Source organism: Podarcis tiliguerta (genome assembly GCF_965153285.1).
Source record: "Podarcis tiliguerta genome assembly, chromosome: 7".
Taxonomy (NCBI): Eukaryota; Metazoa; Chordata; class Lepidosauria; order Squamata; family Lacertidae; genus Podarcis; species Podarcis tiliguerta.
This window is the reverse complement of record NC_139540.1, coordinates 33,940,240-33,963,009: the sequence shown is the minus strand read 5'-3', so window position 1 is coordinate 33,963,009 and position 22,770 is coordinate 33,940,240. Positions and strand designations below refer to the sequence as shown.

At 39.8% G+C, this 22,770-nt stretch overlaps 1 protein-coding gene and 1 long non-coding RNA gene across 8 annotated transcripts; both read right to left on the bottom strand.

Moving 5' to 3' along the window:
- MYBL1 (MYB proto-oncogene like 1) lies at positions 1–21,962 on the bottom strand. 7 transcript variants are annotated; one of them, XM_083449971.1, is made up of 16 exons: positions 21,522–21,962; positions 17,655–17,760; positions 17,495–17,566; positions 17,195–17,287; positions 16,306–16,526; positions 14,846–15,029; positions 13,446–13,520; positions 12,288–12,386; positions 11,320–11,553; positions 10,557–10,910; positions 9,442–9,587; positions 8,664–8,772; positions 8,008–8,124; positions 7,367–7,471; positions 6,557–6,733; positions 1–4,530 (listed from the first exon to the last, which is right to left on the bottom strand). In XM_083449971.1, the coding sequence occupies exons 1-16, from the start codon at positions 21,539–21,541 to the stop codon at positions 4,402–4,404; spliced, it is 2,241 nt and encodes a 746-aa protein (XP_083306097.1). In that variant the 5' UTR covers positions 21,542–21,962; the 3' UTR covers positions 1–4,401. The 7 variants fall into 7 exon arrangements, with proteins under 7 accessions (XP_083306097.1, XP_083306094.1, XP_083306096.1 ...); XM_083449968.1 differs by having other exon boundaries at positions 8,664–8,778; positions 12,288–12,389; positions 17,655–17,774; positions 21,522–21,950; XM_083449970.1 differs by having other exon boundaries at positions 8,664–8,778; positions 21,522–21,943.
- Positions 21,963–22,170: 208 nt separating this feature from the next.
- LOC310681921 lies at positions 22,171–22,529 on the bottom strand. Its single transcript, XR_014513684.1, has 2 exons — positions 22,423–22,529; positions 22,171–22,311 (listed from the first exon to the last, which is right to left on the bottom strand). It is a non-coding gene; the product is annotated as an uncharacterized lncRNA (long non-coding RNA).
- Positions 22,530–22,770: the final 241 nt, after the last annotated feature.

Here is a 22,770-nt window from a genome sequence, read left to right as displayed (position 1 = left end):
TGTACATAAATGTTTTTATTTCTGTGTTAAGGTCTCCTGCTTTGTATGCAAGATTCTTTTAAGTGAAACAAAATCTGCAGTAAAATAACAAAACACAACAAAACTTCAAAGATATTCATCTTATAATTAGAGTCAAAACTTTAGAAACGTAAATATTAACAGATGCTGTCATTTTCCAACATGCATGTTTGGCTGCTGCAGGTATACAGTATTCTACTTATATATATATTTAAAAAATTGCAAATGCACCTAAGACTGCAAAAGTATCAAAATATATCTAACATGGCAAAGGTTCAAAACCTTTTATTTATTTCTTTTTGCTAAAAGCAACACGAAAGCAATTAAATGAAAGATTCAACCAATACCAGCTCCAGTTTGTACTACTTACCAGAGACCTATGTTAAACCTTGGTACTGGAGGCTTTGGTACCATTTAAAAAGAAAAATACAAATAATTTGCATACCTCCTGCAAAGCAGCAAATCTTTTAAGCATAATAGATGAAGACATGGAGTCAGCCCAAAGAGCTGCAGGCAGTGTTTGTGTGTACACTGCAGAACTTTGTTCCCCACACACCAGTCCCCTGCTATGCCTTGCTCTCCCAAGAACTACTCCAGAAAGTCAGGGACTCCCCAGAGGATCTTCCAACATAGCACAAGAAAGTAAAGCTAGAATTGGAAAATCCAGGCAGCACTGGTGCACACACTCTTTGGATCTTGGCATAATGGTTGTAATCCAGAGAGCACATTTTAAATACAGCTAAGCGCTTGTGTATACCCAGAAGGACAAGAGGCTAACGACACACATGCTACTTAAAACAGCCATCATAACTGTAGCTTGCCACATGGCCTTGAGGTGGGTGGGCTGTGATTAAAAAGACGGCAAAAGTCAAAAGCCACGGTAGGAATGGTTCTCTGAATTACAGTCTTACTATGCTAATCACATCCACTTAACTCCTTTGTGCTTCAGGTGGGGAATCTTCTAAAGAAACATACCGAAGAGAGAACACACCAAAACCAACGATGCCAAAGGGAATCCCAAACTGGCTTCTCACATTTTGAAGAGGAAGAAGAATCCTCTTATCAACAGAGCTGATCAGAAAAAACGCTAACAGTTTTAAAACTGGATAAAAACCTTGAGTGCCTATTAAAGGCAGCGAGGTGAATATTCCTATATATAAATATCCATTTAAAATAATAAATAAATAACTATGATAAGGGGCCTTAAGCTGTATTTAAGTATGCTAATGTCAGAGATTGCTTTACATACCACACACACACAATATTAAAATAAGGAAAATCATTTTTAGAGTTCTTGGTGTTATGCGGTATCAGGTTTCTTTCTGGTAATTGTGTTTCTCCATGCACAGCAGCAGTTGATATCAGTTTAGCTTGAGAACATGCCATCATTCTATTTGTCATTTTACATACAGTGCATATGATGCTCGCTCTTTCCATCTCTCATAGCAGCAAGCAGATTCTGCTAGTATCTATAGCAGCACACCCAGGAGTGGAGAGGAAGAGTGTCAGATTTATAAATAGATAACACCTACAGTACACAATTCTATTTTCCTGTCAGTATTAAGGTTGACAGCACACCATTATGTTTCGCAAGAAATTAACTAAAAAAACAACAGCTACAACAAGCAAAACTAAGACATTCCTTCAAATCAGACATAAATAAGTGCAAATGTCTAAAGCAGGTAAACTGAAGCAACTGCTGTAACCTGTGAAGATTAGAAGCATGTACAAATATTAAGGGGGGAAATGAATTTTCATTTTAGACAGTTTTGTAACGGGGTCGTTGAGGCATCCAAGAGCAGGCATAAATGGTTTTAGAAAGAGTTCACAGCCTAAGCGCAAGTAACCATAGATCATCCTTAGTCATGTGCATGCCCACACACAGGGTAGGTGGGGAAAATTGAGGGTGACTTGAGCTGTACAGAGATAGCGCCAACAGCAACTTCTGTGACTGTGTTGGCACTTCTCCCAAGCACAACTGCAGAAACCACTGCAACTAACCAATCTACAGCCCAGTTCACACCAACATCTCTCCACACTTAAGCAAGCACAAAATGTGGCCAAGGAAAGCCCATGGCTGCTTGTGTCAAGAAAAATAACTATATGAGCCGACTCTTATTTCTTTCAGAGGTGTAATGTAATGCATTGGTGTTGATTCCTAAATAGGGCTACAAGGTGAGACATAGCATGTCCTCTTGTTCTGTCCCTACACAAACGTATCCCTTTAATAACCAGGGTCCTGGAATATTTGTAGTATAACTAAGCTGAACTTTAAAACTACTATATTAGACCAACATGATTTAAAAGGGAATAGTGCAATCTCGAATAGATGAAATGCAAATTCATGTATTTCACAGCATGCCATCTCGCTGCTATTCCATGCACCAAGGTTAAAATTCACTCTTTCTCATTTTAGCCGGAGCTATTAACCAGGAAAACAACATCAGCTTCTAGACAACCTGCATATATATATATATATCTGCACACTGAGGCTGCAATCCTTTGTATCGTTTGTGCCCGCATAGACCCACTTCTGGGGCTGGCATTCGCAGAGCAACCCAGATACTTCACGCATCCTGCCATAGCAGCTGATCCTCCACCTCCAACCTTCAGAGAGGATGCTCATTCTCCCTTTTGCCACTTTCACAGTGTTTACACAGCTCAGGAAAAAAACAGAAAAGAGGAAGTCTCTTTCACACAGAGATGTGTTTATACCTTGCACTGTGCTTCTTCTGAGACACACCACAGGCCACTTCCTTTTATTCCTGCTTTGATTTGATTATGAATAGTAGGATATCTTCAGAGACACCCCTTAGCCAACAGACAGCTCAGGTACCACCACCATTCCAATCTATCTCCTCAGGTAAAATATGATGCATTTGTGGAGACCGAGAGCAAGTCAGAGCAACTGCTGCAAAAGGCCAGCCCAACTGAGCTTCCTCTCCCATTTTCCATTTGTTAACTTCTGCAAGGTACAATGTTTCATGACACAGTCAATTCTGATACTTCATATGATATTGGGGCCTTGCTCTCCTTCCCTTCCCTGGACCATTTGTAGGCTCAACAGTCACCACCAGAAGCAAGATGCTCTCATCCCTGTCAAAAGGCACAACCTGCAACTGAGAATATGAGCATCATCTTTTAAGAGACTGATTCTTCACTGTCACAAGCTGCTCACATCCTCTGACCTAAAGAAAGCTCTTCTATCAATCTAGAGATTTTGCAGGAGTAATCCCACTGCAGCTTCCTAAAAGAAACAAAATACACATTTATTTCTTCTTCTTAATGCCCCTGACTGATATATACTGGAAACTTCTTAAATGTCCTTCCAAAATTAAGGCAGTGATTAGAGCCCCAAAGACTTCACAGGCTAGAAAGAGAATGGGGTTCAACTGGCAGGTTAGCTTTAGACTCATATTCAAGAAAAGACTGAGGACTTGGTCAGGACTACTGCTTCTATGAGGAAAGGATAATAAGGGGATGTAGTTCATCTCAAAAACTAGCAGAATGGACTGTGTATAAAAACACTGCATGAGGCTGAGGTTACAACAATGGAAAGGAGGAGCAAGGGCCAACAGTGCTTAAAGGTGTTGTCTCTGAGAAGTGGGTGTTATGATACTACTCCTCTCCAATCTGCAAGCAAGAGCAAGTTTGTCCTGGCTTCCTCCTGAGTTTGTGTTGTTTTGCAAAGCAGCAGGAATATGCGAGCACTTGGTGAGATTGCAGCCTTAAGCTTTAAAATGAAAATAAATTAAAAAACAAACCCCCTTCCAAATTTACAAAAGCCTTCCTGCTCCCACATGCTGTACAATACATTCAACAATGGTCTCAGTTTGAGATTTCTGAATACTGATGCTTTATGCTAATAAAAATTAAATTCTTCCCTTTGTCTACTCTTATTAGAAGTACCATTCTCAAATAAATACATTTAACACTGTAGTTAATTTTGTGCAGCATACCTAGTTCTAGTAGTGCAACTTTCTATTCTTCCTTTAGTCTTTCTTTTGTGTTTATAAAAATTGCTACATAAGCAAATGCGTTTAAGCAAAAGCATTCTCAAGGAGTTGTGTAATGTTTTTCTTTTACAGATCACTGAGTACCTGTAAACCTACTCTACATTAAAAGCTTCTTAAGAACAAGAGAAATGTATAAAGAATTTAAAAAACGGCTTAAAAAAATATTCCTTTCACCATTTTCTTTAGAGTGGTCTTTTAAAAGACCAATTAAACTTGCTTTTAAAAAAGGTTTAAAAAGAGACTTAAGTTCTCCCTCATAATGCAGCTTCAACTCAAAAAAGTATCCATACATACATTACTGGGGGAAAATCTCAGTATAAAGTCTGTAGTATAAAGGAAAAAGGTAGATTGGTACATTTAGGGATCATCACAAGATCAGAGCCCTTGAAGTGCTGCCAGTAGCTGTATAGGTGCTCAGGTATCTTCTTGCTTGCTCAGTCATAATAAGCTGATCTTCAGTCTTCCCATAAACAACAGCTTCCCATTCACAATTGGCCTGCAACACATGGTCCAGGTAACAGTTACTTTCAAGTCACATCAAACTTTTTGGTTTATAAGCGAAATATGGAATCCAATTGTGGCTGCCTCACAGGAAAAGTAACTTCTCCTGGCATGACAGAATTTCAGCTTCCTCTTCTCTCTCCTGCAGCCCCACCCCGAAAATTTGTTCCATAGGGTTGGGTGACCCTCTGGAGCAGATATGGGGAGAGTATGGGGCACAAAGAAGGAAAACATTTTATGACAGTGTCCTCACAACCAAAACTTAAAATAAAATGTATCATTTAACAATAAGAATTCAACATTTCTCGGTTAGGGCCACTTAACATGCTCCTATTCTCAGCCTCAGCTCCCTCATCTGGAATCTGTAATCACACCAGCAGACTTTACAGTTCAATATAAACACATTACTCCAAATACAGTGTGGTGTGGTGTGGTGTGGTGTAGTGGTTAAGAGCGGTAGTCTCATAATCTGATGAACCGGGTTCGTGTCTCCGCTCCTCCACATGCAGCTCCTGGGTGACCTTGGGCCAGTCACACTTCTTTGAAGTCTCTCAGCCTCACTCACCTCAAGGAGTGTTTGTTGTGGGGGAGGAAGGGAAAGGAGGTTGTTAGCCACTTTGAGACTCCTGAAGGGGAGTGAAAGGGCGGGATATCAAATCCAAACTCTTCTTCTTCTTCTTCTTCTTCTTCTTCTTCTACAGAAAGATCTGTTTGATGGCACCAAGCTTTTTTGAAAATTTTCTTTTTTACAAAATGGCACAAGCCTTTGTAGGAGCAACTCACTTCAGATGCTGAGCAGTTCCATGAAACAGGTTGTCACCTATGAAAGCTTATGCTATTTTAAAATAAAGTTTTTAAATTGTCAGCCACAAGGTGCCATTGAACAGATTCCTCTATTATTATTATTATTTTTTTAAAAAAGGTTTCATACTATATAAACAATCATTACTGAAAATGTCTGTGAACCACTTTTCACACTTGGCGCTCCAGCCAGGTGGAGGTACAACTGCCATCCCCAGAGGACTCTTATAAAGGTAGGTATTGAACACCAGCATCCATCTCCACTCTTTGTAATTTACTTATGCACCGAAGCCAAAGGGGAGGGCTGGATGTGAATCTGGAAGGCAGAGAGGCCTCTCATTCAGAAGCTCTCACTGCGGGGTGGGAGGAAATCAGAGCTCTACTGAACCCATAGGAAACCTCTGTATGCAGAAGCTGTGCCCAGTAAACTGACTTTGCCCTTGAAATGCATGATAAATGATTATGATGATGAGATTTAAAGACAGATAGTGTTTTCAAAATTCTATTCACAAAAAGAGTGCATGCATGCTCCTAACAAATATACAACTTTATTGCTGACAGCTTTCAGAATTTGAATGGACTTCCAAATGCTTTCTAGTCCTGCCTGTTTTGAGGAACACATCAGGAGGAAGAGCCTACATGTGAACAATTTCCCAAGGATGGGTTCTCCTTCCTGACGTTTCATTCAACACACAGGTGCTGAGGCTGAGGCTAGAAGGTATGTACCCATTAGATGCATGTACACATACAGTAATACATATAACATATTTGGAAGCTAGCATCTGAATTACTCTTAACTGTCTTGCCCATGTTTTTCTGCAATGTGGTTCTAGTGCACCATTATCATTTCACTATGCAGGATACTGAAACCTCAGCAGTACTGTTCCAAGTCTACAAAGAAGGCACGGCACTAAAATCTACATAGGTACTACTGGACTTAAAATGAAGCCTTCATATTTGCATTGCATATTTCAGTACCAATGCATCATATTTCAATACCAATGCATCATATTTGCATTGGTAAATATTGAAATTTTAGTTGTAATGGATGCATCGTGAGCATCTTGCAGAAAATAACCCTCAGAAAAGGAACCCTCAATTCCTTATTTATATCTAAGCTGCTAAATACAAACAGAAAGGAAAGAATGTAAAAAGTAATCTTCCAAAGAGCATATAGCTAAACTAAATAAAGCAAATATTAAGATGCACTGAATACAGACCTGGAAGGTTTTTTCTGTTTTGACATTTTTTGAAGCGCAAGTATTCTGCTTTTTCTTCATTGCTACATTCAGCTTTGTTGAACTGGAATCCTGTTTCTCTGGAGTCCTACTGCCTCTATTGTCATGTATTTCCAATAATGGAATCATCAGGAGGGATGTAGTATATATATTTTCTGACTAGATTTACAAAAAAAAAAAGTTTAAATCAAATAACAACTGAAGAATAAAAAACTGACATACAGGCAACTCCCCATTTACATTCAAAGGCATCACATGTTTAAGTGAAATTGTGGGCCACTTCTGAGTTCAGTGCAATACATGCGTGCGTGGTCACATACGTAGCAGATGTTCCCAAAAACGGTCACTGTCTGTAATATGAACAATAATGCCCAGCAGGTTCATCCCTATCAACTAGTGTTTAGCAACCTTATAAATGTGGCATACTTCAAAATAACTAGCATTTGGCAATATGACTTCAATAGGTTGTATCATCTTAATTCCAATAATTCTAGCTTGAAATATTTTATGGATCCAGATAAATGTGTTCTTGTATCACTAACACAAAGATCTTTCTAGCATAAAAGCTGCCTATAAATAATAATATTGAAATGTTCCATTACAAAATGAGACAAGGCTGCTGTTTTTCTTGCCATTTAAAATCTAAATTTGGTAGTAATATTTTTAAAGCCAGTGTCATGCTTGGTTGTGCTACTTGTCAACAGAGAAGATTTCAAATAACTATGACTTACAGAAACAAATTAGTTTACATTCTGCCTTAAATATGTGCATATTTTAATTCATGTTGCTCACCTGTACATCTGGAACACTGTCTTCTGTGAAAAACTGGGCACCAAGCTCTTCTTTTTCCCAAGGATCCAAAACTAATGACTTCCTGACTTTCTTCACAGAAGGATTCTAGGAGCAACATTTTAAAGAAACAAAGGCAACTACAATCGTTTCCATAATCCTTACAATGCTATTTTTAAATTGTTATACAGCTCCACATTTCACAGAAATCACCAAGCAGTTTACAATATCATACAAGTATCACAAGTAGATTAAAGTGAAAAATTCCACATTTTATAACAGCACAGAAATAAACATTAATATTAAACCAAAATAAAAATAATGACTAATAGCAATTCCAAATTACAGAAATACAACAGACAACTAGCCAAATATAACAGTATGTATTTACAGGTAGCAACAACACTCTCACTTCTGCTATCTCCCCAACTTAAGCTTGCAAGATAAAGTGGGGCAAAATTACACACTCCCTGCCCCCATGCAAAATTACACACTTCTCTGCTCCCATGCTGGAGCACTCACAATCATTTCTCCTTCCAATAATAAAAAACAACCCATAAAAACAACCCATAAAAAACAACAAGAGTGGGAGGGGCCCTCACCCTCTTTGTAAAGGAGCTTTGAAAAAGGGTAATGTAATTCACCTCTAGTTTGCAGCCCTTGTAGAAAGAATCCTCTTCTTCCTTGAAGAAGATATCTGTTCCAGTTTCCTCCTTTAAAACTTCTCTGATATCTTCTTCCAGATAGGCAAGGGGCTGTGACTAATCAAACAGGTAAAATACATCAAGCAGAAGGCAAGTCAGGAGATGATTTCTCCTAAATATCATAGCACTGTGTACACTACTTTTTAAAAAACCATTTAATTCCAATGCACAAGTAATTCAACTGTTGTATTATTTAATTTATGGAATATCCAGAAGGAATCCAGCACACTACTATGGAAAGAGATATGGACTTTAACAACAAATCAAACCATTCTTCTCTATATACGTATATACTAGTACAAAGGATTACCATTAAACTTTCAAAGGAAGAAAGAAACAACTGGCTTGAAGCAAAGTAACATGGCCTATCATAGCATAGTCTTATATTTAAATAGAGGTCCCACTCTAATAATGATGATGTGATTTCTTACCCACCCTCCATTAGAGGAGTTACAGCAATTTAAAACTTAATATTTAAAACAGTTTAAAATCAATTACATTAAAAAGGGGCCTGATATGTGTATGTGTGTATGCATATCCAAGGCAATGTGTACCAAAAGTTATGTAAAAGGAATATGAACCAAAATTCTACATACCACAATTTTCAGAGGACCATATTTTTTTTCCTGAGCAGCTAAAGCATTCTTAAATGGAGTAGGCGTCCTTGGTGTTGTACCTAGCAGCGATCTTCTAATAGTAGGTGTCCTAAAACTTTCCAAGAACCAAAGTTATTTATGCAGTGTGTTACTATTTAGATAGCCAAAATCTGTCATTTTAAGTAAAGGACTCTTGGAGAGTGAATCCACTCCTCCACTTTCCTTTGATGGTATTTGCAAAGTACCGTATTTTTCGTCCCATAGGACGCACCTAGTTTTTTTTGGGGGGGGAAATAAAGGAAAAATGTTTTTCCTTTATTTCCCCCCCAAAACCAGGTCGGGGAAACCAAACCAGGTCAGGGAGCAGCGGGATGGCGGTGCTGCGCCTCCCCGCTGTCTCCCGAGCTTGTGGGGCTGGCCGATGTCTGCCCGAAGCGCAGGGCACTCTGCTTCAGCGTGCCCTGCGCTCCATGCAGCAGGCTGCTATCCGCAGGCTAGGGAGCCCTGTGGGAACTCCCGCGGGCTCCCCAGGCTTGCTGATAGCTTCCTGAAGCCTGGAGAGCAAGAGGGGTCGGTGTGCACCGACCCCTCTCGTTCTCCAAGCTTCAGCGAAAGCCTGTATTCGCCCCATAGGACGCACACAGATTTCCCCTTTATTTTTGGAGGGGAAAAGGTACGTCCTATAGGGTGAAAAATACGGTAATTCTTCAGCACATCTGGGTTTGGTTTGGTTTTTAATTCATATCTAAAAGCCATTTAAAATCAATCATATACTTACCCTGCATTTTCTTTTTGATCTTTGGGTGTTACTTCTTTATTATGTAAAGGTGTGGTAATAAGAACCTTTTGGCCACAAATTGGAGTTGATGTAAAGGCAGGATTTTCAATGTTAAACTGCTCATTTCCAGAACAGGTGTTGAAGAACTGCACATAAAACAAGAACAGAAATTGTTCCATGTAAATTGAGCAGTTTTGCTTTTATTACTCTGCCCCATACACACAGTTATGAGCTGTCCAACTTGTAGCAAGACAAATTCTCATTCAGCATCATGCTATTATGAAGATTTCGTAAGAATGATTCTCTACCCTTAGGTCAGAGAAGAACAATGGGCTGTACCCAGGTATGTTTTACACCGTGTAGAACTATCACTGGGTACAAGCCAATCAGTTAATATCAACAACATCATTAAATCAATCAATCAGTCAATCAATTTCTATACCACCCTTCATCTGAGGATCACATTGCTGTCTTTGCAACTAATGAAAACTACCTTTCATTCTACTTTGACCTTTTGCTGAACTTTTGGAGTACAGTGGTACCTCAGGTTACATACGCTTCAGGTTACAGACTCCGCTAACCCAGAAATAGTGCTTCAGGTTAAGAACTTTGCTTCAGGATGAGAACAGAAATCGTGGTCCGGCAGTGTGGCGGCAGCAGGAGGCCCCATTAGCTAAAGTGGTGCTTCAGGTTAAGAACAGTTTCAGGTTAGGAACGGACCTCCGGAACGAATTACCGTATTTAACCCAAGGTACCACTGTAATCATTCCAATATTTTCAGTGATTTTCTGTAAAATTGTTGGCTTAAAGCTGTGTTGGATTTACGCCATTCAGATTAACACTGGAAACAATAATAATTTGTATGGAAGAGCTGCAAGCCATTTATAGAGCCAATCTCAATTCCTGACATGACACAACCCAAGACAGGTCTGAGTCACCTGTTAAAAAGTGCAGAACCAATGTACTAAGCAGGGAAGAGCTGCATACTTAACTACACAATTGTTACAAGAGACTGAATAGTGTAACATCATCTTTTGTTGATTTATAGGATTTAGTAGACAACCCTGCCTAACCTATTAAATAAAAGCAAGTTTAATTACATTAATTTTATTTACCTGGGAAGGAGAAAAGGGTAGTGTTTTCACTGGTGTTTGTTTTAGTGCAAAATTGGAACCATTGCTACATGAACCATCGTTCTGTTCATTGACTGATGGTGACAGTCCAGTTCTAGTTTTCTTCTTCTTGCGCAAAATAGTTGGAGGAGTACTGAACTTGGCTGTAGTTGGAGATGCTGACTCTTCGTCGTCACTTGATTTTTTGCCATCTAGTACAACACTTACATTAAATTGGCACTCCATGGCCCCATCATTGTGCTGAATCCGCATTAGTTTTACTGGAGCTTGACTGACAGGGGACGTAGCCGCATCAGAGAGGTCAAAGCTGGTGACGTCACTCCATGCTACAGGATCCTACAAGGGGGAGAAAGAAACATTGTGCCTTGTGTTTATTGGAATAAACAGAATTATTTATTTCAACAGAATTGGACTGGTGGGATCAGTTGCTTAACTATGCACCGTCATTCTAGCACAAAACAACTAAATTTAACTCTAGACCTTACGTGCATGTCTTTTTAGTTTGAATTCAGTCTCCTAATTTTCTCTCATCTTATTCCAGAATGTTAATTCCTAATTCTGCATTGTTTTTCTTTACAAAAACCAATAAAGCAGCTAATAGTGAAACACTATTATTATGTAGCACTTGCAATACATAGAACAAATGCTATATATTGTGTTAATGTTAACATTGTTTGTTTCTCTTTTGCATATTATAAAAAATAACTGTTTATTAAAGGCTGGAAATAAGATGATTCAGACTTACAGACTCAATGAGTTCTAGTGTCTCTGCAAATTCTGGAATAGTCTGTAGAGATGACAAAACCGCATTTGCCTCCACAGCCAAATATTTGGTAGGAGAGTTCTGCTGAGCTGTTGCAGTCTGGGTTTCATCCAGATTATAGAAGTCATTTGTTTGTTCCCCAAGGCCATTTAGGGCATTTGTCATACTATCTTCCATGATGAAGCCTCCAGACCAGTTAGAAAAATTTCCAGCTTGCTAAGAATACAAAAAGTGTTGCTTTTTATTGATATTAAACATGAAAGATGACTAACATAAATTACTTTTAGGCAACCTAGGTCCCACCTGCACTATCCACTTAAGGCAGTATCACCTCAATTTAAACAGCCATTGCATCACCCAAAGAATCCTGGGAGCTGTAGTTTGTTTGTTTTTTAGTGTTGGGAGAGTGGTTGGGAGACCCCAATTCCCCTCTCAGAACTACTATTCCCAGAGTTCCCTGGGAAGAAGGTCTGATAATTAAACAACGCTGATTGGCATTTAGGCTATAATTCAAGCATGCTGGGATTCTAAGGGAAACACATTCCATATGCAAAGAAAGAGCCAATGTCAGAAATAGCACAGAAGCTACTGTTGTGCAAGCAGCCCCCTTCCTGCAACATTTCCTTTGCCCTCCATAATTTAGCAATGAAAGGTATGTAAAGCACCAAGACTTTCTTCTAAAAACTCTAAGATAGTTGTCCTAAGAAGCACATTATGTCATTCAAGCTGTCTCAACTGCCCCTCCCTCTTGTCCCACTGTCCCAGTCTGCAGGGAAAACCAACAGGATTCCCTCAAGGATTCCTGTATAAGCAAAGGAGAATGGGGAAGCAGAATACACATATGAAACAAATCAGAATCATAGAGCTCGTTCATTAATTTGTTTAAAATATGAACAGTAAAAGATCATTGGCCATCATGACATCATGATATTTATAGAAAAAGTTCTTACAGACGAGACTCTCTTTCTCCTGATTTCATTCTCAGCCGACATAAGTAACAGCTCAAGTTCCTTAATTTTTTTCTCTTTGTCAGGATCATCATCAAATGGCTGCTGATGCATACAGTGAAGAAAAAACAACAACACCAAAGGACAAAGTGTTATGTTTAGGGCACATTACTGAGAATGGCAACATATTTGCTGTTATAATTATCTGCAAACTCAATTAAACTTTGATAAGTTCTCATTCAAAACATGGGTTGCCAACACAGAGCCCACAGGTTCACATACACCCAGAGGCCTTCCCTGGTGCCCATAAGTTCCACCCCCACTGTCCCTCCTGACTGCTTTTTCAAGATTAGTTGCAACATAGGAGAAATTCTGATGGGTCACAGGCTCACAGCTGGGGATCATTATTCCACCACCCCATGCCAAAAGAAGAAGAAGAGTTTGGATTTGATATCCCGCCTTTCACTCCCCTTCAGGAGTCTCAAAGCGGCTAACATTCTCCTTTCCCTTCCTCCCCCACAACAAACACTCTGTGAGGTGAGTGGGGCTGAGAGACTTCAGAGAAGTGTGACTGGCCCAAGGTCACCCAGCAGCTGCATGTGGAGGAGCGGAGACGCGAACCTGGTTCCCCAGATTATGAGACTACCGCTCTTAACCACTACACCACACTGGCTCCTCACAGTACAAGTAGTCTTCAAAGAAGCCCTCTGTTGGCTACAGTAAGAGGTTTTTGAAGTTTAATTACAATGGAGGAGAGGTGATTGTGGGTTGCAGCTAGGGAGGAAAGGATTGTTGCTTTCCTGCCCAGCTGCAACTCTCCAAAGTCGCAGGACCTGAGCACAGGAGAACTCTCCCCACCAGGGGTTTCCAGCAACTGGTATTCAGAATAGTTTGTTTTAAACTGCAGTATTATTTAATACAATGTGCTAGCCAGGCCACTGTAGGCCATACAATCTCTATCTGCCCCCCCCCCAAAGAAAAGGGGGAACACCTTATAACCTTTGAAACTAATTTTATAGACACATTTTTCGCCTCCATTTTAATGGAACTGCTGCTCAACACAATCCTGGTAATAAAGTCCTTAAACTAAAATATTTGCATGCTATCTGCCAAATATTTTCATAAAAAGTTTTAAAATTGATCATTATAGACAGAACTTACCTGAATGAAATTTGAAGAAGTTGTGACATGGTCAATGCAGTTGCCTTCTGTTGAAACATACTGATATCCTGGGATCTAACAAATCAGAACTGTTCTTTATACACTGATTTTATACACTTTATACACATTTTTCAATTTCAGCAATTTTTAAAAATTTGACACATACTTCTTTTCAAAAACTGATCAATTTGAGACAAATCAGGTTATTAAATTATAAAAGAAAATTTATCCACCGTATCACTTTCATTACAATATCCATTTATTACAGTATCACTTGGAGACAAGAGCTCATTTTCCGAGTTAAAAAAAAGGCTTATTGAGGCGGTAAACATTGGATTTCTAAATAAAAATTCTGAAGATATTTCCTCAACAACAATTTTTTTAACAGCAATAGTTTCTTTGTGATATAAGTTTTAACAGAGTGAGCAACCTTGGTAGGGTTGGCAAGATGCAATGCACATGCTCTTAGAGGGAACTGGGTATCTTGATACGTCTCAGTCTAAATTAGCTGCCTAGTAGCTTTCAATGTTTCACTGTTGATATTTAAAGCCCTAAACAACTTAGGACCAGGATACATACTGTAGCAGACAGCCTCCCTTGGCATAAACCAAGCCCGTCTTTTTTGTAAACTGCTTCAATGTTTTTTTCTACAATCAAGCAGTATATAAACTTTATGAAATAAATATATTTCTAAGTTTTCACAAGGAGAAGTGGGCAACAGCACACACCTCAGGAAGATCCTCCTTTGGGCCATTCATGAGGCAAAGACAGTAATAACTTTTAAATACCTCTTAAGAACTAACATTTACTCAACTTTTCCTGGACTCCAGCTAACTCCCCAACCTCTGTTTTATACCCTGCCCCATTTGTAATACATAGTTGTCTTATTATTCTTCATCTATTTTGGAAACATTACTTAGTGTCATTTATTATGATGGTTCTTACACAAACCACTCCAATTTTTATTATATTCATCAGTATTCATCCATCACTATGCATTTTAATAAATAAATGAAACAGAAAACATCTATACCAGAAAAAGAGGGAATTTCAGCAGATTAGCTTGTCATGCCAGCTTCATCTAGGGAAATCCCTTGCTTTACATAACTATGAAAGGTACAGGAGCCTTGCCTTATTTTTCACCTGGCTAGCTATAGCCTTCAGCCAAATTTCTAAAGTCCTTTGCAGAAGACTAATCTCTTTGAAGACCAAGAATGAAGAGAGAGCAGGAGAGGTGGTGTAGAAGGGGATGTGAAAAGAGAAAGGGCTGCTGGGAGAAATAAAAACAGTGGTCCTACTCACCACTGGAGAGAATGCAGCACTTGATAGAAAAAAAATACCATCCATTTTAATATATGCTTCCAACCCCCGACAAACACAAAAGGTTCTGAAGAACTTACATGTGCCTGCACTGGTATGTAAAACTGATTTGGGGTATGAAGATGGTCTGTAGATGCACAAGTTTTGTGTGGCAGTTTTGATGAACAAGGTCGCTCAGTTTTGATTCCATCTTGTAAATATCCTTCTTGTTCTACTTTTCTTCGCATAGTGGAGTTCCAATGATTTTTGATAGAATTGTCAGTCCTAAATAAATAATGGGACAGATCCAGCCAAAGTCAAGCAATATAAAGTATCATGTATTCAATTGATGAGAGTTAATCACCTGCTTAATTCTTACTGAAATGAATTAAAACATAAACAATATTTAACTTTGGCTGCAAAATGTAGAAATTATGTAGTTACATATTACACTGACCTGAGAGATTAGCTACATCAAGATAGAAACAATGAGAGAAATAATGTATTGAGAAGGAAAGTTACCTTTCAATACTTCTCTAAATTAAAAGGGGAAATTTCAAATATTTCTAAAACAGTACAATATTTCTTTTTCATAATAGAAAGAGACGGGGGATCTAAGAGGATTCTTCCTAACAGAAACTTGCACAAGTAGAATTTTAAAATGTTTCTCTTCCTCCTTTGGATTCCAAAGTTTCTTTGTTATTGGAATCATAGCCATCTGGAGGAAGGAATCTGTATTACTTTAACTGCTCCGAATATAGCATCAACAACTATTTGATTCAGATTTTAAAATAACTCAAAATGCAAGATAAATTGCAGAGCACAAAGAACAAAAGAGGAAACGTATGCTATATGATAAGCAGGACATTTGTAATTACTTATCAACCAATCCTGCAAAATCCACCGCGAGATAATCCATTTCTTGGATATTTCTTCCTAGCTCACCCTTTAGAAATAAACTTTTACACTATCAATTCCTTCTATTCTGATTCTGGGGAGCACTTACACAGCTTAGCTCTGTAGCATTCTTGGCATGACAGGGGTTGATGGGAGAGGGGAAATAGATGTTGCAATATCAAGCAACAACATGGGTGCTTGAAGAAACTAAAGGAGTTCAGTAGATTGCTGGCTAGTTACTTGAGCCAGAAGGCCACAGGGCATCTAATATACCAAACTCCCTTCTTTCCTTTCCTAAGCCTCAGTGGTTACTGGTTGATGTAATCATGCCTGCCCAGAAACACATGCAAGGAAGGACCCCGCTCCTCCAAACACGCACACACCAGCCCAATGAGCCTAGCTGGGAGAACTACTAGGTGCTGCTCTACAAGTTTAAGAGAAATCTATGGAGATCAGTTGGGGACACTGGATGCTTGGCAGGATTGGCCAGGCAGAGGGACATTTATTGCTATGGCACAGCCTACTGCACAAAAACATTGAGTTAAGACATGGCATAGAGAAGGGTGGAGCCTCTTTGAACATGCTAATCTGGGAGTGGGGGGAAGCCAGTGTCAATTGTTTTGGCATAGGTTTCAGAAACCTAGAAATAACAGTGCGATTTTACCTTCCGGGAAGCAACTTTGCAATTTCAGCCCATCGATTTCCCAAGCGTTTGTGAGCTTCATAGATGATCCTGTCCTCCTCCTCAGTCCATGAAGATTTCTTTACCTCAGGATTAAGGTGATTATGCCATCGTTCTCGACATTGCTTCCCTATTCTTCCTTTTAAGTGCTTTGCAATCAAAGACCAGCGCTTTGGACCATATTTCTGAACAAGCTCAATAACCTGGAACACAAATTGAACAGAAACAGTATGCAACTGATTACTATATAAGAAAACAATAGCCATATTCATGATAAAGAATTAGAGAATCTCAATTACATTTATTTAGGCTATTTGTACATGGAATAAAATAGTAATACTCAAGTAGTACAAGATTGTGTCAAGCAAAATGATAAACAGTTATATTTCAAAAGTTCCAAAAGATAGGGTGACACTGACTATTTAAATAAAAAACTGTACAGCATCCAACCAATGAGAAAGAAAATGCATTTTGGAAAACAATCTGAAACATATCACTCTTCCTTTCCACATTCTGTGTGGCCAAGTACAGGGTGAAATGAGAAAACTTTTAACATGTAAGAAAAACAAACCAATTGTTACATTTTAACACATCATAGTTAAATACATGACAATGTTGTGAAAAACTGATAGCATTGTCCTATGGGAAATGAAATCAATTTGGGAAAATATTCAAGCAATTTAATTTATATTTTGGTTTTCATCCAAGTAAACTCTTAAGAGCACAACAACGGGACTGTGAACCCCATCCTACAATTGAGTCGGCCAAAAGGTAAAAGAAGTAAGGTAAAAGCAGGGTAGTGCACTCTTGGGCAATCCTACTGTGCTTTCAGAAACATAATTAACAATCAAGAAAAATATAGATCTCTTACCCTCTGATCCTCTTCCTTAGTCCAGGGGCCTTTAATAAGTTCTGGATTCAGGACTTTTTGCCAACGGTGCTGGCACTGAAAATCAGAACGATTCTGCAGAAGAATGAAAAAAAAATCACTGTATAATTCCAACTGAAGACTCCATAACGCTCCACTATACACCCAGAGCTTCCATTAGGAGCTTTGTTGTTGACTTTCAGTGTGGGAGACATCTTGGCACATGCAATGGAGATGAACGTGTGGCTTTTGAACTCTTGTATGTAAAATAAGGAAAACCTCATTGAAATAATTTCTACTTACTTGTAGATGACTAGCAATAAATGTCCAGTCACTTGTACCATGCTGTTCTACTAGCTTCTTCAGCTTTTCATCCTGTTAATACAGTTTTTAAAAACTTATAAATAGGCACATGACATTAGATCTAAACATAAAGAAAAGCCATTACCTGGTTAAGGCTCACCTCATCACGCGTCCATTTTACTCTGTTACATATCTTCTTCGTTCCTTTTTGTTGTGGTACTTCATAGTCATGATCTGCATAGTGAAGGTCATCATCATCTTCCTCACTGCAAAGTGCAAGCTAATATTAAGTTAACATTGACAGTGAAACCATGCTTACACAACAGCTCGGGAAATCTTTTTTAAAAAGTAACAAATCATCAGCAGAAGGCCCAATTCAAATTGTGGAACAGTAGCCTGAGGGAAGGACAGTTTTCCTTCATTGTTTTCCCATTGACACCCCCTGCACTGCTTTCAGTTAAGAAAAAGATGTAGGGCATCCAAGCAAAGATATAGGGCATTCCAAGCATTCCATTTAGGCAGGATCCAATACGGTCCTGAGATTAATGTCCTGGGTTTCTCAACTTAGTATCATTTGTTTTATATAAGGTCTGTCTTGTTGAAGAAGGGTGACTACATAAGAACTTGTTAAATTTTTATTGGAAAACCACAAACATAACTAACAAGCGCCCAGATTGCATTAAAGGTGGCCCTGTGTTATAGGGAAACACACCATGCATTTTTCTATGTTAAATTTATTTCTGTACAAGAATGTTGTGCAGCAAATGGCATTAAGCTGGGAACTCATGATGAAATAAAAGAAATGGGAAGAAGATTGTCATCGCCCTTGTACCTCCTTGATGTCTGTGCGCCATCTACTGGACAAAAAAGCTAATTTCAAAACTATTGGGTGTTTACATCAAAAAAATTGTCCATAGTTGTATCACACTTCCTTCCTTCCAAAAAGAGGGTATAACAATTAAAGAACAGGAAAAAACCCACTGGCTTCTCACCTCCATCCCCTTTACAATATCTATTTGTGACACAATATTGATATATGTAAATACCCTATTTAGACAAACATGTTTCAGCAGCTGCTTCCCTTCAGCCTTTCTAATAAATGTGCAGAAATAAATATTTTACAAATTTCCAATACATATGAGGTGTAAGGTTACCAAGGAGCTATGCTTTTTAGTTTACATCCACCAATGTACTACTGGTACATGATAGTCCCTGGATAGCTGGCTGGTTTGGTGGCACTGGATACTTTAAAGCCAGTCTAGACATATATATGTGCACACATGCATGTGTACAGGATTGGGGTAAAAGCAGACACTGAGGAACAGAGAGAAGGGGGCTTACAACTATATTGGGATAATAAAAAGCAACACTATCTCTGAAGCATACTCTTTCCACATTTCCTCTGCCTTCATCTAACTTAGGCTTTGAGTGTTTATGGAGACAAACACCTGTAGTTTATCAGTTGCTTAACCCATGATGTAATCATGAATGTCAGCATAACTCTCAGTCACCAAAGGGTTTCCTTTTCTACATTGCTGGATGCCTTCCTTGGTGTGACACTTGTTAGAGAATCCACACAAGAGGAAGGGAAGCAACTGTTCTTAAATAGTATTGAAGAAATCCTATTCTTCCTAAAGAGACTTCCCTGTAAGGAATGCACTGATTTCCCTAGTGTAGAAAACAGTAACACTACTTTGAGGAAGCTGGTACTAGTGCCATGATGCAAAGTCACAAACCACTGTATAAAATCAAGTGAGACAAATAAGTTATCCCATGTAAACTTTTTAGGAACAGTGTTCCCATGTACTGTAATATAATACACACACACACACACACTATGCATACATTCCTCATACACAACAGTCTTCTTTTTCTGAGGCCCTTATGAGATATGCTTAGTTTCCTATGTGTATATGATGAGCATGTACATGAGATGCCCACATCAACTGACTTCTCTCAAGATGTAATTCTTCAGGGAACTTAGCTCAGCTAGTATTTCTTTCTTTACTGTAGAAAGCAGTCACACTATTTTAAATTCTCTTTCTTCATTGACAGTATTCCCATTCTCATTCAGTATTCTCATTCACAGTATTTCCAAGTTAAACACAAAATATGATTTGCAAACAAGTTCTAAACAGTGGGTTGTATTCAACAGAGGGCTAAACAAAATGTTCCATCAACACAAAATAATTTTTCCTTGCACAACACAATGTTCTCCCCCTCTCCTCCCCATGTGCCCTCTCAAATATGTTTGCTGGTGGTGGTGTTCCTCCAGAGCAGATTTGGGGGTAGTGTGGAGTGCACATAGGGAGAGGAAAAGGGGTGAAATCTCACTGCAAAAGCACAACTATTTAGTTGAATGCTACCCCATGGTTTCAACATTAAAAACAAACCTTAGAAAGAACATTACTGCTCTGCTTTGTAAAGGGGTATGGCAGGGTTGAGCCTTGCACATACAGTAATAAATCTTATGTTATATATATTGAAAGCTAGGAGACGATTCAGATGTTTAGGATAGCAGTTGGGCAGTTCTTGATGCTTCATTTCTCTTGTTTTTCTGCTAAAAAAATAAAAGTTTTGACAAAACAAAGAACAAGAAATACTGCTTAACACTACATTTGAACCAGGCCATGATATCCCATTTTAAGCCATGTTCACATTCAAAAAGTCATCCACATTAGACTTAGTCTGTCCATTTTTACTTGGACATAAGTCCCACTGATTTCAAAAGTGGCTTACTTCCAAATAATTGGGCATAAGATAGCTGGCTAGCATTTCTAGAGTTGCAAATAAAACTAATAAACATAGAATTAAAATTGAGCCCACAAGTGTGTGCATGTGAACACATGAGAGAAACGTAACAGACTGCCAATTCAAACTAAACTAAAAAAAAAAATCCAGTTTCAATCATTTTTAATATTCTAGTGGAAGTAAAAAGGCAGTTTTATGAATGTCAAAGCCATTTGCACACTATCCAAACTGCATTTGTTAGACCCACTGTTAACTTTAATCTGATAGATAAGTAATTCCACAATAGTTCTTCATCTAACCTGGATACCTAGTTTGATACTGTACATAAACTATCTACACCAAAATGAAATTCTTACACATTCTTGTTTTGAGATCTGTATGTTAATTCTATGATCACACAGGGTGTAAATTTCGGAGTGATTTGTTCTAGAAATATGAAAAAAAAGTTTGTATGAGAATAAAACACACTGTACATGTCTTTATATGCAGGCAACACTCTCTCTTGTTAAGTCCTTAAGGTCAACATGGACATTGCTTTCCTCCCCGTTGCAGTCCCCCCCCCCAAACAACAATTAGCTTTCTACCTTGCCTTCCCAAGGAAGAAAACACAGTGCCATGTCTTATTTAGTAACAGCTGTACAATCTACTATTCTCATACAGAGGAAGGATAAAAAAAAGAAGAAACCACTATATCGACACTACAGTAAATAAGCAACAGAGGGAAATACCAGGATAAGAGGACATGAATTACCAATATGAAAGGCTCTTTTGTCACTGTTATGTGACTCGATGCCAAAAGACAAAAACAAAGAAAATAGGGTGGAGCCCAGAGGGCAATATAAATTTCCAAAGGGGAAGAAATCCGAGTGTTGTAATAGTGCTGTAGCTGGGGAGAACCAAGTGAAAAGATTACTACTGAATACCCGAGAGTCAAGTGAAAAGATTACCACTGAATACGCAAGATTCTGTGTCCCCTTGTGCTCTGTGAATAATATTAATGATGTCGGAGGGGGGGCACCTTAATTGGCAAGATGCACTCAGGTCGAGGCGCTGGGGCGCAAGAGTGAATGGACCAAAGGATCCGATGGTCAGGGCACGTGGAAACGGCAGCGAGGATCTCCTGAGGCGAGGGGATCTGTGGAGACAGCCGGAGGGCTGTCAGGAGCCCCCTGTTCCCGCGGATAGGCAGGGCTCAGGTTCCCCAAAGGACAGCAGGCAGGGCGCTGGAGATGCCTCGGGGAGGGGGCGATCGGGAGGGTCTGCGGGGGCCACTCACCTGCGTGGCCTCTTCGCCATCCTTGGCGCGCACCATAAGGAAGGCGAGAAGAAGGGAGCGCGGCTGTCACCACCGGCCAAGGCGCGCAGCCCCCAGGGGGCGGGGAGGGGGGCGCGGCTGCCTTTCAGCCCCGGCCGCGCCTCGCCCCCCGCATGGGGGACATGGCCTTACGCCCAGCGAAAGGGATGAGAAGCCGGGCTCCAAGTCCCCCGCCTGGGGCCTCGCTCGGCTGTCACGGCTCGGAGCTCCTCCGGCAGGGCTGCTTTCCCCCAGGCGCCGCCGCCGCCGCCGCCGCCGCCTCCACCCTCGCTGGCTTCTTTTTCTTCTTTTTTTTGTCCCTGCCGCCGAATCTCGCGCCCAGCCTCTTTCCAGAGCCGCCGTTTGAATCTGCGCACGCGGACTGCTACGCCATTGGCTGCTCCAGAAAGCACGCGACCAAGCAGCGGGGCTGGTGCGAGGGAGGAGGGGGAACGGTCAGTAAGGGGAGAGAGGTGGCGGGATATGGAAAGGAGCCGGAGGAGGGGCCGAGGGCGGGCTAAGGCGCAAGGCATGCTGGGGGAGGGAGTCCTTTCGCCTCGCAGGGCTTGTGAGGGGACAAAACAACCGAAACGAAAACGGCCCGTTTTTAAGGGCAGTAGCCAAAGGCAACTCGGGAACGGGCAAAATACCCTCTGGGATATGTACGGAGTCAGCCTGTTGTGCCGCTTTCCTTTTTCCCCACGTAAAAAGTAGCGAGAATCCGTTCCTCTTACGCCGTACGGTATACAAGACTGGGCACTCGTGAATTCGCCTTTCTCAGGAGAGAAAAATCTGTATTAATTAACGATAATACAATTGCCTTTAAAAAAAACACGGCATTAAGAAAAGGAATGAATAGCAACACTGCGAAGATATTTTATACCTGTCAGAGAAGCAAAAAAAGAAAAAGCAAGGTCTCCTTCGAGCCGGAATCGAACCAGCGACCTAAGGATCTCCGTGTGGAGCAGCGCCTCTACAGTCCTCCGCTCTACCAGCTGAGCTATCGAAGGGACGTTGAGTTCGCTGCTTCTGTTTTCTGTATAGAAAGTCTCAGTACAACTCCTGGAGGGAAAAACCACTGGCTAACGTATTTCAAACTCTTCATTGGCATTTATCTTTATGTTTATATATGATTAACAGCCGCGTATGTAAACAATTTAAAATTAAGAGGGGTGTTTTTTTTAGGCTGGTTTTGACGGCAATAGATATAACCATGCAACTGCCAATAGTT

Bases quoted from the DNA above. Each gene is read 5' to 3' on its own strand.
- MYBL1 (XM_083449965.1), bottom strand. From the start codon at position 19,949: ATGTGCAAGGCTCAACCCTGCCATACCCCTTTACAAAGCAGAGCAGTA. The intron at 15,030-16,305 runs GTAAAATCGCAC...TTATTTATTTAG, and splicing joins GCAAAGTTGCTTCCCGGAAG to GACTGACAATTCTATCAAAA. The intron at 7,472-8,007 runs GTGAATTACATT...TGTTGCTCCTAG, and splicing joins ACAAGGGCTGCAAACTAGAG to AATCCTTCTGTGAAGAAAGT.